The sequence below is a fragment of the Symphalangus syndactylus genome, chromosome X (assembly GCF_028878055.3).
Source record: "Symphalangus syndactylus isolate Jambi chromosome X, NHGRI_mSymSyn1-v2.1_pri, whole genome shotgun sequence".
In the NCBI taxonomy this organism is placed as follows: domain Eukaryota; kingdom Metazoa; phylum Chordata; class Mammalia; order Primates; family Hylobatidae; genus Symphalangus; species Symphalangus syndactylus.
In genome coordinates this window covers 51,982,727-51,999,422 of record NC_072447.2, presented here as the reverse complement: position 1 = coordinate 51,999,422, position 16,696 = coordinate 51,982,727, and the positions used below count along the sequence as shown (strand labels likewise).

Genomic DNA, 16,696 nt, shown 5'->3' with positions numbered 1-16,696 from the left:
ATGAGGGGGCGCGCAAATTGGAGCAAAGAAAGATACTCCAGGATATTTCGCTCTGCTGGGGCATGTCTCCAGCGCTCTCCGGGCAGAAAGAGCGCCGGCACAAAAGGAGGAGGTGGGTGGGTCAGAGCCCCGAACCGCGCAGTGTTCCGGGGGGCGGAGAAAGGAGGGCAGGCCCCAGGCGGGAAGGAGGGAGGGAAAGAGGCGGGAGGAGGAGTTTTCCAGCCGGGCCTTCGCCCGCCCGCTAGCACGCAGTCCCTTGGTATCTTTGGTCTCCTCCGGCCCCCGGGAAGCGCGCTGCGCTGCCGAGGCGAGCTAAGCGCCCGCTCGCCATGGGGAGCCCCGCACATCGGCCGGCGCTGCTGCTGCTGCTGCCGCCTCTGCTGCTGCTACTGCTGCGCGTCCCGCCCAGCCGCAGCTTCCCAGGTAGGATCGGAGGCGTGGCTGCCTCCTCAGCTGGGCACCAAAGACCCCCGTAGTCGCCGTTGGGACCCTTCGCTCGGGATAGAGGGAGGCGCCGGGGGCGCCCTTTGTTTGCGCAGAACTCCTCTTTCGCAGCCCGAGGGTGGGGGCGATGCGGGTCGGGGCTGGTGTCTGGGCACGCGCCGGGAAGAACTGACTGTCCCATCTCCAGGCGCTGGGCGCCCTCGCGGCGACGGGAGCCCAAGCACCTTCTGCGTCCGGGCTTCCAGAGTTCCAATCAAACCCTTTTCGGTGTAGGAGGCTCCAGAGAGAAAGTTTGGCCGCAGACTAGTTTGCTACTTTCTCACACCCAGAATTTTGCCTCTCACATGGTTGCCCACTGGAGGCTGGCAGCTTGTCCTGGAAGGAGCCTCTATGCCCTCCTACTACACGTCCCAGGCTATCCCCTTGGGGCCGCAGGACACGAGCCACGGTAAAGCGACTTTTGTGGAAGGCACGGGCGGGGCCTCCCCTGAATCTCTTAACCCCCCCTGCTGGGGATTCCGAGAAAGTCTGCGCCTCTGAGGAAGAATTACCAGCTGAGAGTGGTGACATGTGGCATGCACTTGATTAGCCCCAGGGAAAGAGGGCTACTCGCGCAAGGCTCTGCTGGGCAGAGGCTGCGGCTTATTCCTGGAGGGCGTGGTCTCCGGCATCTAAGGGGGCCCTGATGTTTCTTGGGGGCTCTCATGGTATGAGCAAAATTCTCTTTGGAGATGCACTTTAAAAAGCTCCAGCTAACTTCCTCACCCTGGAGTCTTAGGTTAGCGAAGAGCTTCAGGGGAGTAGGGCAATGTGCCATGCACTCCTGTTGCCTCGGAATGGAGAGGAAATCCATGGATGCGTTTTAATTTAGTGTTAATGGGAAAGTGGGTGACGTCGGCTATAGGGCGTGCAAATATTTGGCTCTGCGTTCAACACTGTGGGCAGCTTAAATCTGGGGTATGAGAAATGAACCTACTGAGTTCTGGTAGAAGGATAGAGGATGCCCATCTTTCTAGCAGTGTGCTTGGGAGATGTAGGGATGGCTGCGGGAAATTCTCTGCACGCACCTAAATGAATGAATAAAACAAATTTGTAAATTAATAAACAGGAACATTTGTTTTGAGCTGACTCTTAAGTTTTCAGCTGCTTTGTAGGAACTGATTCAGGGTAAAGTGGAAAGGAAATTTTATCCTTACTGCCAGGCAACTGTCATTCCCATGGTGTGTTAATACCTCCTCTCCCACCCCCTTTAGCAGGAATCAGGTTAAAATGAACCTATAGGGGAAGAGGAAGTCATTAAGTGTCCCAGAAGCAGCTTTCTGGGAGCAGGCAAATAAGGTGAGAAGCTAGAGGTAGCTTTTCCGCACTGAGTTGGGAGGTGCCTGTGAGCTGCCTGGGAACCTCAACTTCTAGTTGAGCCTTTCTCAAGCTGGGGACCCCTTCTCCTTTTCCATCCGACCTCCCTCCCTTCTCATCCCCTGCTCTCCCCTCTCCTTTCTCTCATCTTCCACCTTTATATAGTATAGCTTGCTACCAGGGCCCAGCCACAGAATCATGAGTTTGCCAGTTTGGGCATTCACTACCACCTGTCTTTTGGGACCTATCCCTGGCTTTCCTGGCTCCCTCTCCCAGCCTGCAAGCTGCTCCCAACTTTTAGCCACCATGTTCCTGCTTGCCACCACCTCCACTGACTCCTAACCTGCCCTCCGGCTCTGCTCAGACCACAAATGAGCTGAAGCTGATTGGAGCTGCTTGATAAACACTCCTCTTGAGCCTCCTTTTGGCATGGCTCAATGGGGTCTCTTGGGAAGTGTGCTCCGCTAAGGTTGTAAGATCCAGAGGAGGGGATTTCAGTCCAAGCCAGAGGCTTTGGAAGGCTGGAGAGGGGAGACTCTCTAGGCCCTTGGGTCTGAAAGCAAATCACATAGGCTGAGTTCACTCTAAGTGCTGGGTGACAAATTTTAAAGATCATTTCAGAGACACTCTCTTAGCAAGTGGACATCATATCTCCAGTAAGAGAGAAAGTGAAGGCCTTGAATCTGGAACTTCTGAAAGAAGATGGAGATCTAGGGCCCCATCAGCAAGTCGATTATGTGACCATCTGCACGTGAATAGCAAATCTGTCAGAGTGAGAGTAAATCATTCTCATTCCCACTCCTAGAAGGTCTCTGGAGTTCTTCCATCTTAGAATTTAACACAGCTTTTCTGGCTCTCTGATCTATTTTTTGCAGCCTAGCAAAGATGCAGTGTCTATGAAAACCCACATGAAGTGTATGGAAAATTTGTAGAAAAGTTGTTTGTGTTTGACTGTGTTTGTATGCTTATAACAGATGAGAATTTTGATTCTGTTCTTAAAATAATTCTTAGAGCTGTATTTGCATGTGAGATTGTGGCGGTTCACTCTGCCTCCTTCTGCAAACAAGGCTGAAGATGGAGAATGAGTACCATGGCCTCTAAGAAAGGCTTCGTGAATCTTACATCTGGAGAAAACCGGTAAAGTGGTGTGGTTTTACTAGTCATGAAAACCAAGTGAGGTTTGCTAAAAGCCAAACCAGACTACATCAGCTGAAGCAGTCTTTTGAAATACCACATTTGGAGATAAGTACTAGGAATGGAGCACCTAGCTCAGGTTATATAATTAAGGTCTCACTGGGAACAGGCTAGGAATTCCTATTTAGATTTAAAACGTGGAATCAGCTGACAAAAGTACTCTGCAATGAAAAGGAAATATGCTGGGGAGAGCAGGTCATTTTCCTCTGGCATTTTCTTCACTGATAACACTTTCAGTACAGTACGATGTTGTTTGTTAGTTACTACTCATTTCACAGATTTGGGAGCTGAATGAGACACCAGAAACCATCGTTAAAGCAGCGTCTTCACATCTTCCCACCTCATCAGTCCTTGTACCATAACCAAAGTGCTGCTTTTCTCTTTTAAATTATTGCTATAACATTCTCACTTTTGGTCTCTCTAATTCTAGCTCATTGTACTTTCTCACTTTAGATAATGGTCTTTTAAGTCCATTGACTTTAGTACTGTTTTTTATCACATCACTCCCCTACTCAAAAACTTAGGGCAGCAGCTCCCTGTTCTCTCTCAAGTTAAAAGTTCTCAGTTGTTTTTAGGGGACTACACAGTTTGCTTCTAGCCTAATTTTCCAGTCTTTTCCCCCTGATTTCCTAAAATCCTATCCTTATAGAACCTGAGTCACATTTTCCTTCTTGGCAGATGCTGCTTTCTGTACCTGGAATCCTTCCCCCTGGCCATTTGTCCAAATTCTGCCCATCATCCAGCAACACCCCCACTTTGATGAGACCTTTCCTTGATCGCTCCAATGGGAAGCAACGTGCCTTCCTTTTAATACCCATGGTCTCACTCATGTCTCTTATATTTATCACATATATCACATATTTGATAATGCTGTATATTATCATAATTTATGCACTCTTCTTCTTCTTGTAGATTTTAAGCCCTTGGAGGCAGGGCCTGTGCTATGTCTTACCCTTATTTGTATTTCCCACAGTGCCTAGCAGAGCACTTTGTACCACATGGATATTTGTGCGTAATGGATTACAGTGCCTGTTACTCCAGTGATGGGCCATTGGACAGGAAAGGAGCTGAGGGAAACGTGCACAGGTACACAGGGCTTTGTGCCACCATGAATCTACGTACATAGAAATGATGGCTTACTGGATACAGAGGTTCCCTTTAAATCTACGAACACTCTCTGTTTAAGCAATAACCTTCTCTGTTGGGGGCTGTAAGATGAGAGACTGACTGCAACCGCAAGCTGGAGTTTGCATTTATTATTTTTGTTGGCCACCTTGATCTGTGCCTTTCCCAAGTGGTTGAATGGTTTCCTTAGTAAACTCAAATATGTGTGCTACATCAATTCCCCTTTCAGAGAACACAACTGAAATTAGTAATTGAAAGTGAAGAGAGAATTTGAACAGAAGAAGGTTTAGTTTTGCCAGGCTATAGCATAGTATGAAATTTGTAGCAGGCAAGTTATGATTAATGCCCAGGTTAGAGATTCGCTTCCAAAATAGCAGTGTGAATAATAACCTCTCCCAAGTTCCAATTCATAGGGAGTTTCTCAAACCAGCCCCTCAGTTCTTGACTGTGTGATGTCTTAACTGCTAACTTTTATGGGCCATTTGTTTTAGGAGGGTGGTATTTTAAGCCTGAATCTCTGGGAAATTTGAGTTTAGTTCTGAAATAGAATCAGTTTCTACCTTTTCTAATAAAACCGGGGCTGTGCCGAGAGACTTATTTTTAAAGTGAACACTGAATGATGAAGCATTTATGTGCTTGGGAGACCACGATGAAGAAGTTATGCAATTTCTTCTCTCTCGTAGCTTTCTGTCTTATGGGGAAATAGAGACATAGTTATTTCAGGTGGTTAATGTTATAATGCAGTTGGATTGACAGGCCCCGGGAGCACAGAGAGGAGCTATGTGGGAACACTGGGATTGGTTATTGAAGAATGATGCTGAGACTTGCTGGTGCGGAGATGGTGGCACTAAAGGCCCAAGAAAAGTGAACGTAGAGGATGTGTGGGCTTCTCTAAGAATGTTTTGAAATTGGAGACAAGAATCTGTGTGAGTATCCTTTTTCTGGGGAGACGGCTCTATCCCAATTCAAAACCACTAGTTACTAGAGCATCTTCATGAATTCTGTGAGAAAATGTGCACTTAATGGGCAGAAAAATCAACATACAGAGTAAGATGAAATTACCACAGTAGGTCAACTTTGATTGAACCAGTGAGCAGGTGGCCCTTCCAGTTACAGCCAGGTGTATAGTTTCCAGTTATTTTCATTTAAAAAGCAGTACCAAGCAAAACAGATGTAATCGTAAATTGTAATTGCCTTCAGGGCTGGGCTGGGCTGGGTAACTTGTTGTACCCCCCTGCCCCACTTAGTACAGTGTGACTTGGGGGAGGATCTTTAGTTAGTATTTGTGGATTAATTGATTGGAGTAATTTTGAATCAAAGCATTCCATCTCAAATCTCCCCTGTAGGATTTAACCAGAATTTCCAAGATGACACTTCCATGAGAAAACGGATTGCAAGATAGCTAAATGTCAAAGGAAATCTGTCCATTTGGACAGGCAACGAATCAGGGCATAGTTAATTGCGAAGGCTCTTGGATGTCAAATCACCCTAAGACATTATTCTAAGAGACTTAGAAACTCAAGGGAGTTCTGGGGGCAGGATGTGCAGATACAGATTTAGAGGAAAAGCTTGTGCAAGAGAAAAGTCCTTGGTAGCACTGCTAAGCTCCCAAGTTTTCCAGATGATAATTGGTAGCACCTGGATCTTATGGGTGTCTGGCACATTCTGACCTCAGAAACCTCTGGAGTACTCATTCCCGAGCTGAATGATTCACTCACCCGTAATCCTTAGCTCACACTGGATGCTTCTTTATGCGTTGTTCTCCAGGGAGAAGATAAATGGGTTTGGACATAATGGCTTGGATTATCCAAGAGGTTTGGGGTTGTAAATTGAGCATAATGATTTTCAAACTTTCTTCTGAGTAATAGATCCAAACATAGAATCTGGGGACAGACTTTCTGCCTTGGCCTTGAAATATCATTGCAATATTTCTTCTGTCCCACTCTTACAGTGACCTGTAGTGTAGTCACATGTATTAGCAGCTCATTTCCCCTGCTATCACTAGCTGTTTGCAATGTACATCCAGTAGTACTTACTGAGAATCTCCTCAATGCTGATTACACCCCATGATCCGCTAATGGATGACCCCCGCCTGCCACTTATTGTGTGGGCGGCTGAGCTGAATGACCCTGCCAATCCCAATGATCCAAGATTGTTCGCAAACACGGTTAAATTAGGGCCACAGGGTGAGAATTAAGCCAAGGTTTGGCAGGCCCATTGTGGAGTGGTGAGGAAGTGGTGGAGCGGCTACATCCTCCACCTTCTGAGATTCTGCCCACAAAGTGGCAATTCCTTATAGGAACTCTGACAGACATATTGGTGCTGACTCAGTATTAGTCAGATCAAGGCTCCAATTCCTTTCAATCCCCAACACTGAAATTCTGTTTCCACTTAGATTTTAATTCAGCCTTCCAAGGGGTAGGGTAATGGTGCTGCACCATTACCTATTCGTGGATCTGATGCCCCCAGCCACGTGAGTAGGTTGTGGGATCTTGTTCATTTTTGTATTCTCATGGTCTAGCAGAGAGCCTGACTTCTGGGAGGCTCTCAGTGGATCTGTGGAGTGACATTTGCTGGGGGAGCATGCCTCTGGCCAGTTCTGAGCCTCTGGGTGGGTGTCTTGGTCTTTATCTAGATTTCTGCAGGAGTTTCTCTGTTCCACACCCAGGCTCCCTTGCATGGGTTGCCTAATTCATGGAACCAGGGAACCTCAGACTGGGAGGATGCCTGAGACGGTAACTTGCCCTGCATTTTAGGGAGGAGCCTCTGAGGCTCAGCAAGATGAAGGGATTTGTCTGGGGTCACACAGAGAGTTAAAAGCAGAGTTGGGAGTAGAGCTCAGTCTAGTGGCTATAGAATTCCTTTCACTTCACAGGCATGCATTGAATTCAATTTTTGAGTGGTCCCCGCATGTCAGGCATCCTGTGGGGAACCAGAGATAGGCAGGCAAGAATGAATGGCACTGAGCATTTGATATGGTTTGGATCTGTGTCCCCACCCAAATCTCATGTTGAAATGTAATCTTCAGTGCTGGAGGTGGGCCTGGCCAGAGGTGATTAGATCATGGGGGGCAGATTTCTCATGAATGGTTTAGCACCATCCCCCTTGGTATTATTTTTGCAATAGTAAGTTATCATAATACCCGGTTGTTTTGAAAGTATGTAGCACCTCCTTCATCTCTCTCGCTCCTGCTCTGCTTCTCCTTCGCCTTCTGCCTTGATTGTAAGTTTCCTGAGGCCTCCTCAGAGGTAGAAGCTACTATACTTCCTGTACAACCTGCAGAACCGTGATCCAGTTAAACCTCTTTTCTTTATAAGTTACCCAGTCTCAAGTATTTCTTTATAGCAGTGCAAAAATGGACGAATACAGCATTGTTCACTGAGCCCCTGTCCAGGGTGTATCTCAGGGCTCTTCTTTATATTGACACTTGGCTGTACTCTCAGCATCTCATATCTAGAGCTGTTTGGATGTTTTTCAAGAGTTCTGAGAAGTTGCTGCCTCAGTGTCAGTCCTTGTCCTCTTTTGAGGTTGTCAGAGTCGCAAATGCCTCCTCTCTATACCACTTGCTTTGAGCTCCTCAACTGATTTGTGATTACATTCATAACAGTTTTATTGAGATACAATTCATGTACCATACCTCATTCATTAAAACTGTACAATTCAATGGTCTTAGCATATTCACAGAGTTGTGCGTTCATCACCACAACCAATTTTAGAATGTTTTCATTGCCACCCAAATAAACTCCAAACCCCTTAGCCATCATTTCTTAATCCCCCACCCCTAGGCAACCACTAATCTATTTTCTGCCTCTATAGATTCGCCTACAATTGACCTTCCATAAAAATGGAATTACACAGTATTTATCCTTTTGTGTTTGGCTTCTTTCTCTTAGTATAGTGCTTTCAAGGTTCAACTGTGGCAGGATACTAGCCAGAGTCAGCCAATGGTGCCTGGCCACCTCTCAATGCTGGCTGCAGGGCCACCAATAGTGCATAAAGCACCTTTGGGTGAATTAGAAAAAGAGGCCCCCATCTGGGCACACGTAGATCTGTGGACACAGGGCTTGGTCAGGAGACAGACTTTGGGCAAGAAAAGGATAGAGGCAGGCCCAAGACTCAAGGACTTGAGGCCTTGAGTCCAAGGATTCAAGACTTGGAGAGTGGAGGGCAGGCTAGATTTGAGACCCCACTTGCTCTTTTTGAGGGTGTGACAGTGGGTGCTGTAGTGCAGGGAACTCCCTGAACTATATCTATGTAGTCCTGGATGTCAGTAGCTTAACCCCAAGTGGGACAAGCTATGGACCCCATATTCTTTTAGAGCTTGTGACTCTGTAAAAGAACAAAACAAAAAGCTGTGCTTGCATGCCAGCAGCATCTGTGGTGAACTCTTGGGTCACCTGGGAGCACGTTAAAAATGCAGAAGCTCAGGCCCGAACCAAAGACCTACTGAATCAGCATCTTCATTTTAACAAGATCCTTCCAATGATTCTTCTACATGATGAAATTTAGGAAGTACTGGTCTGATGAATGAGTTCAGCCCTTGGCCAAGACAGAGTGGCTTGCCTGTTTATAACTGCCACACAATGGCTCACTTCCCCTCCTCTCCCTTTTCCTGTTGGCTTTGCTTTCATCACTGAATCCTCTGACCTTCCTTTCCTAAGTCCCCAACATTCCTGAGATAAGCATGTACAGCCCATAGGTTAGGTTTTTCCTCCCTTCTCTAACTCAAAAACAAATGCAACCTCCCTTGACTTCATCTCCTTTTAAGCCCTTCTGCCAGGAATACAGCCCCTGCCTGGCTTAGCCTTGAGCAGCAGCAAAGCACATCTTCAGGCTGATTGGTAACAGGGGCCTTGCATCGCTTTTCCCTGCAGCTAAGATGTATTAATACCTTATGAATAACTTTAGCTGTCAAGAAAACCAGGCTAGTGTGATCAGGGCTGCTCCTGCCACTCTGGCAAGACTCCTGGGGCTGAGAATTCCTGGAACTGATCAGCTCTTAAAGACACAGGGACTTCTTATCTTCATACCAGAAATCAATGCCACTGAGGTTAGCGGGGAGGCAGCACCTTGCGAGATGAGTGAGAGTGAGACCAGTAAGGAAAACACACAGCCCCTCACATTAAGCCCCTCAAGCTCCATGAATTGGGGATGTCAGGAAGACTGAACTGTTAACAGCACTTAAAGGGGGTCTCTCACCTTTTCAGGGAGTAGGGTAAGTAGTAGTTTCCAACTCAGCAATGGTGTTTTTTTTTTCTCTGTTCTTTCCCTTTTTGTTTTTTTTTGACCGAGTCTTGCTCTGTCACCCAGGCTGGAATGCAGTGACATGATCTCGGCTCACTGCAACCACCACCTCCAAGGTTCAAGAGATTCTCCTGCCTCAGCCTCCCGAGTAGCTGGGATTACAGGTGTGTACCACCACACCCAGCTGATTTTTGTATTTTTAGTATAGATGGGGTTTCACTGATTTCGGTGAACACTGTGTTTTTGGTTTCAGGACAAGACATTTGGGAACATGACATTGAATTTCCTGAAGCATTTGCTGGTGGCAGTGACCACTGCAGGCTTGGGGAGGTAGAAGTGGGGAAGAAAAAAAAACCCAACCTTTGGGTAACATCATCTGTCCCACATCTGTCTCTCTAGTAATTGTGTCTTGGTTAAAGGAAGTTTTTTTTGAGTTGAAAGCTACCAACTTTTGGGTATTGCCAACATGTGTTCTTTAAAACGTGTTTTTGTGTATTAAAATGTAAAGAAAGCTGGGGAGCAGCCCTTGGGGTGTTCCTCTCTCCTCTTCACGTTGCTTCCTTTCAGAATACTCTCTTCTGTAAAATTTTCTCATCCAAATTCCAAACTCATCTTTTCAGGCCAGCCAAGTCCAAATGGCTTTCATCTGAGTGAGTGACGTTTTTCTCCATGGGAAGCCTCAGGACACATTCAGATAGGAGGGAAGCTGTGGCTCTCAGCATGAGGAGGCTGTGCCTTCCTTCTCAAAGCTCAGCTCACTCCCTCCCATTCCAGACCTTCTTCCTTTGCCTACCAGGGCTAGTGGTGTCACAGCCATGGGCCTGTATGTGAACACTTTTTGGTGTTTACTCTGTGAGGATATGTACCTGCTGTGTTGTCACTTAGTTTGAAATTCTCAGTGATAGTGAGGCTTGAGGGTGAGTTGGGAGGAAGCACTGGGTTATTCTACTTCCTCTATGGGCTGGCCGCTGAGGAGAGGAATGAGGGTTGAGAAAGCCATGCAGACCTTGATTTTCAGTGAAAATAGATGAGACAACCGACAACTTCCATTTCTATACTTTTTTGGTGGGCAGTTAATAGATATTATAGTTTACTTTTCTTGGCTTGGTGGTCTGAATGCTACACATACCTATAAAATGGCCCATTTGATATTGCAGATGCGCTGAAAGTATCCTCTGATGAATGTACTTTAACAAGGCTTTCAAAAATTATAGGCTGACCACTTTTTTTCCAAAATTTTTTGCAAAAAATAAAAAAATATATAGGCTGAGCACAGTGGCTCACACCTGTAATCCCAGCACTTTGAGAGGCCTAGGCGAGAGAATCGCTTGAGCCCAGGAGTTCGAGACCAGCCTGGGCAACACCGTGGGACCCTATCTCTAAAAAAAAAAAAAAAAAAAAAAAGAAAAGAAATTAGTCAGGTGTACCTGTAGTCCCGGCTACTCAGGGGCTGAGGTGGGAGGATCGCTTGAACCCAGGCGGTCAAGGCTGCAGTGAGCCGTGATCATGCACTGCACTGCAGACTGGGTGATAGAGTGAGTCCCTTTAAAATAAAATTATAAAAGTAAAACATGCTCATTATGAAAATATTCAAATACAGGCATAAAAAATTGAAAGCAGGCCCACCCTTCATTTTCCTCTTGATTCCATTCTCTTTTTCTGAAGTTGCCCCTCAGTAGTTTGATATAAACTTCTGGACACTTTTCTGTGATTATGATTCTGAAACAAAAAAGGTAAAAAAGGAATGTATTGCTACATGTAACAACAGGGATGAATCTCACAGACATAATGTTCAGTGAAATAAACCAGACACAAAAGAGTACACATGGCAATTCCATTTCTACAAAGTTCAACAACAATGTGCAAAACTAGTCCATGGTGTTACAAGTCAGAATAGCAGTTGTCTTTATGGGGTAGCCAGTGGGAGGGGCCACAGGGGGGTCTTCAAGGGTGCCAGCAGTATTCTGTATCTTGATCTGGGTTGGGAGGTCTCATGGGTATGCACATACATAGAATGTATGGAGCTGTATACACTTAAGATTTGTGCAGTTTACTATATATGTTTACCTCAATTATAAAGAAAAAAAATACCCACAAATGTATGTGTGGGCAGGGCATAAATGGATTTAAGATGTCTTTGTTAAATTTCCATGCCATTGCCTATGGGGACTTTGGAAATGTATGGTAGTGATTTGGGTTGTCATAATGATAGAGAAGGCCAGGCCTGCACAATAAAGAATTGGCTCCCTCAGAATGCCCATAGCGCCCACATTGAAAAACACTGTTTTTAAAGTTTGTAGACTGTTCTGTTGGGCAGGTTTGAGAACATGGGGTAGACCTTTGAAATAGTCTTGCCTAGATCTTTACTCTGTCTTTGTTTAAATGGAGGTGAAGCCTCAAGAGCTGATGTGGATGGATGGGTTCTTGATTTGTTTTTGCCTTCTGAACCAAATTGTAAAGGAGTGGAATCATCTCCTTTGCCAGGGAGCAGAGGCAATTTGATAACCCTCAAATGTGAACTTGATGCAAGAGAGAGCTCTTCTCCAGCTCAGTGTCTCCCTCCCATGCTCATAGCTCTCTGAGGCCATGTGGCATCCGCCAGTGTCTTGGGCTGGAGTCTTCTGCTGAAAGTCTTACTGAATCCTCCTTTCCTTTCTTAGATTTTCTCTGTGTCCCATTTGACCTCTATAGAGGAGAGTTAAGCATTTGAAGGACCACATGCCACATCACAAATTGCTTTTGTTCCGCTGTCTGGTTTTATGTTAAAGGCTAGCCCTCTTTTTGTCTGTCTGTGTTGACTGGGGACAGTCAGGCTACAGAGCTTTGAGAATGCCCCTTGGTGAGAACAGGACTTGGCATTTATTGAGGTCCCCTGCTTTGGGCTGACCTCCTCAGATTTAGGTGCTTGTCTTTTTTCTGTTTCTCTTCTCTCCCATCTCTGGGCAATGGGCAGGGACACACTTTGGCCCTTCATAGTATTAAACAATAGAAGGAGACTAAATTGGAAAAATATTATTTTCCCCTTGGACCAGAGTAATGCCTTCATTTACAAAGCTTTTCTTTTAAGTTTATTTTTGTTGGCTCTCTAAAGTAGGACCACAATTGATATTTCACAAGCCACATGCTGTTTTAATTGTCTTTGCTAATGAAAGGCAGAGGGCCTGGGGATTATGGGTGCCATGGACTCTGCCTAGGATCTTCCTTTTGGGGTCTGCATAGAAGAGTTTGAATAAGAGGATGGAATATTGTCTAATATTGTCTCTGATGAAACAGCTGCGGAAGCAAGGCTGTCTCTGAGAGCTCATGACTGGCAGGGATCATTCTCTCACCAGCCAGCCATTCTACTGCCATTTATTTCTGGATGAAATAAAGTTAAAATGAACATTTAAGAGTAGCCTCAATGGGGAAAGAAGTTATGTAAGGGTAGTATTTGGATGCTAGGGAGAGAGAAAGAGTCCCCAGTAGGATGGAGCCCCAATTGCCCGCAACAGTGACTCACAGCAGTTGCCCAGTGAGCAGTACCCTTATTGTCTTTCTTCCCTTCTCTGTCTTCCTGGGATTGCTTCCCAAATGAACTACTTGTACTTTGTCTTAGAGTATGCTTTTGGGGGAACTCAGACAATGGCTAAGCTGGAACTTAACCCAGGATTTTGGTTTCTGGTCCAGAGTTCTTTGTACTGCTGAATTGACTCCTGCTGAATAGAACTCTCCAGGTCACTGAATGAACTGTAAAGAAGGCTTCTATGATGGACACTTGGAGGTTGTTTCACTTATCTTTTGATGCATAAGAAACCACTCCAAAACTTAGTGGTTTAAATAAGTGACAACTATGTATTTACTCATGATCCTGCAGTTTGGGCAGGACTTTGGGGGACAGCTCATCTCTGGTTCACATGGTGTTGTCTGGGGTGACTCATCTGGGTCTAGAGGATCTGGGATGGTTCCACTCATGTGTCTGTGTCTGACACTTCATCTGGGATGACTGAAATCACTGGGATGGCTGGTCCCTCTCTCTGCCTCTCTGCAGTCTGCAGTTTAGCTCTTTTCCATCTCCCCATGTTGCCTTACTCTCCAGCAGGAAGCTGGCATTACGTGCAGCTGGCCTCCCAGTGGACAAAAGCCGAAGCTACCAGGACACTTAAGGCATAGATCCAGAACTGTCACAGCATCACTTCTGTTACATTCTATTAGTCAAAGAAAATCACAAGGCAGGCCCATGTTTGGGATGGTAGTGGTGGTGGATGGAGTCTACCTCTTATATGCATGGGCAGGGTGGGAGGAATTGTCGGTAGCCACTATGCAGGCAATGCACTACAGAGCTGGTTTGGGAGGGCGTATTGGAGATGGGAGTTTAATTTTCCAGGATGTTTGCTGGGTGCCTTCTGATTAGATGCTGGACTCCAGGTTGCTAGCCAAGTGTATTAGGCTGTTTAGCTACAGAATGTGGCATATGCAGATTCCTTGGAAGTTCATAGAAGTGAGTAAATCAGCATCCCTGGGAATATCAAAGGCTCATTTTCCAATCTTATTGATACTAGCACTACCTCCCTCCCCTACTGTCTCAGACTTCTCTTTCTTCCTTCTATCAGAGGCAAATACTTTATTAAACAGAAATGAACTTAAAATAGATCATAGACCTAAATTTAAAGCCTATAAATATGAAACTTCTTGATGACAACATGGGAGAAAATCTTTGTGAACTTGAGTTAGGCAAAGATTTCTTGAATATGACACCAAAAGCATGGTCTGTAAAAGGTATAACTGATAAATTTTACTTTATTCAAATTAAAAACTTCTCTTCCAAAGACCCCACTAAGAGAGTAAAAAGAAATATATAAAGAACTCTCTAAACTCAATAACAAGAAAAAAGCCACCTAATTTTTAAAGCAGGCAAAATATTTGAACATATACTTAAACCAAAGATGTTCAATATTATTATCCACCTGCTAACTGGATTAAACTCAGGCAACTTAACTTCTGCTTTCGTCTGCCAATTGTGAACAAAGCCACCTGCTCTTTTAGGGAAGTGATTTGTAATATACAGTGCAAATGTAATGTATGGTTATACCTCCCACAAAACAACTTGCACACATTTCTACTCCTTGTAGAGGGCTGACTAGCCATTTTCTCTGTCTCTCTCACTGGACTTTATGTGACAGACACCCACAAATTGCTAGCCGTGGCCGTTAAGTAACCACTGGCCACTGGCAATTTGAGGCAGATCATTTACTGTAAGCTCAAGTGGACGTGGGTGTGTCCTACCATGCTTTTCCAAGCCAGGCTGGTTTTTAGGCCTCCCTAAAAAAATCTCCCACTGCCTACTTGTTCTGCCCGCAAGTGTCCTGATGTCCTTCCATTTCAAGGAACTTGCATCATTTTAGCCTGTAACAAAGGGCTTTTAGTCTTCCTTGGTACTATTGATATGTAAGAAATGTACTTTGATTTTTTTTCTTTGAATTTATTTGTAAGCAGTGGTAAAGCTTGAAATGTATTACTTCATATTATCATATATTATTTTTCTCAGGACCTAATGTTAAATTCAATGCTGAGTGCTTAATAAGGATACTGGTTACATGAGAAGCAACAGAACAGTTTTCATCTAGTTTCTAAATTTAGGGGAAAAAAAGCTTGGATGAACAGCTGCAATGTGCCAAATAATTTCCCACTTTTGTGAATCCCAAAGGCCCCTCTTCATGCATTTAACATTCCTGAAATTTCTGGAATAAAAAAAATTGTGAGAAGAACACACAGGGTTTTTAAAAATGACTTTATACTTGAGGTGTACTTGCCATGTAATAAACTGTACTGAGTTGCTTTCGTACCATTTTCAAAAATTAATTGGAAATTTTTGTGCAGATCTGTTTCTGGGTTCTTTATTTTGATCCATTGGTTTATGTGCTTATTTCTTCACTAATACCAATACTGTCTTGATTACTGTAGTTTTGTAATATGTCTTAAAATTGGGTAGTGTGATTCCTCTAACTTTATTCTTCTTTTCCGAAATTGTTTTGGGTATAAATTTCATATAAATTTTAGGATCAGCTTGTTTATATCTGCAAAACCTTGCTAGTATTCTGATGGCAATTATATCACATCTACTGATCAGTTTGGGGGAGAATTGATATCTTTAATATTTGAATCTTTCAATCCATGAATACGGTACATCTCTCCATTTATTTAGGTATTAGTTGATTTCTTTCACAAACATTTTTTAGTTTTCAGTATACAGATCCCCTACATGTTTTGTTAGATTTATAAGTATTTCATTTTATGGGGCTACTGGAAATGTTTTTATTTTCTTAATTTTACTCTCTAATAGTTTATTGCAAGTATTTAGAAATACAATTGATTTTTGTTGTTTGACTTTGTATCTTGTGATATTGCTAACCTCAAGTGTTATTTTGTCGATTCTTTGAGATTTTCTACGTAGACAACAATCATGTCATCTGTGAATAGGGACAGGTTTTTCCTTCCTTCCTTCCTTCCTTCCTTCCTTCCTTCCTTCCTTCCTTCCTTCCTTCCTTCCTTCCTTCCCCCCCTCCCTCCCTCTCTTCCTTCCTTTCTTTCTTTCTTCTCTACTTCTGTTGCCCAGGCTGGAATGCAGTGGCACAATCTCGGCACACTGTAACCTCCACCTCCCGGGTTCAAGTGATTCTCCCACCTCAGCCTCCTGAGTAGCTGGAACTACACGTGCGCACCACCACGCCTGGCTAATTTCTGTATTTTTAGTAGAGACGTGGTTTCACCACATTGGCCAGGCTGGTCTTGAACTCCTCACCTCAGGTGATCCACTCGCCTCAGCCTCCCAAAGTGCTGGGATTACAGGCGTGAGCTACTGGGCCTGGCCAGAGACAGGTTTATTTCTTCCTGTCCAATCTTTGTATCTTTTCTTTCTTTCTTGTCTTATTGCACTGGCTAGGACTACCTGTATAGTGCTGAATAGGGTAGTGAAATTGGGTGTTGTGTTGTTCCCAGTCTTAGGGGGAAAGCACCTCAGTCTTTCACCGTGAAGTATAATGTTAATTGTGGGCTTTCTGTAGATCCCCTTCATCAGGTTGAAGACATTCTCTTCTCTTCCTAGATTGCTGTAATTTTTTTTAAATCGTGAATGGATGTTAAATTTTCTTAAATTCCTTTTCTGTATTAATTGATATGATCATCTGGATTTTCTTCTTTAGTTTGTTAATGTCATGGGTTGCATTGATTAATTTATTTTTGAATATTAAGCTAGGCTTCCATTGTCAGGATATGTACCATTTGGTGTTAGCATATTATTCTTTTTATGTAGTGTTGTGTTTTATTTGGTAATACTTTGTTGGGGATTTTTGCATCT

At 44.3% G+C, this 16,696-nt stretch overlaps 1 protein-coding gene across 4 annotated transcripts in view; it reads left to right on the top strand.

The window, feature by feature from the left end:
• The first annotated feature begins 237 nt into the window (after window positions 1–237).
• Window positions 238–16,696, top strand: part of SRPX (sushi repeat containing protein X-linked) — a 70,354-nt gene continuing 53,895 nt past the window's right edge. For all 4 annotated transcript variants that reach the window (XM_055267523.2, XM_055267526.2, XM_055267527.2 and 1 more), the window contains exon 1: window positions 238–423. In XM_055267523.2, the coding sequence (XP_055123498.1) occupies window positions 330–423 (94 nt within the window). In that variant the 5' untranslated portion in view covers window positions 238–329. The remainder of the gene's footprint in view (window positions 424–16,696) is intronic.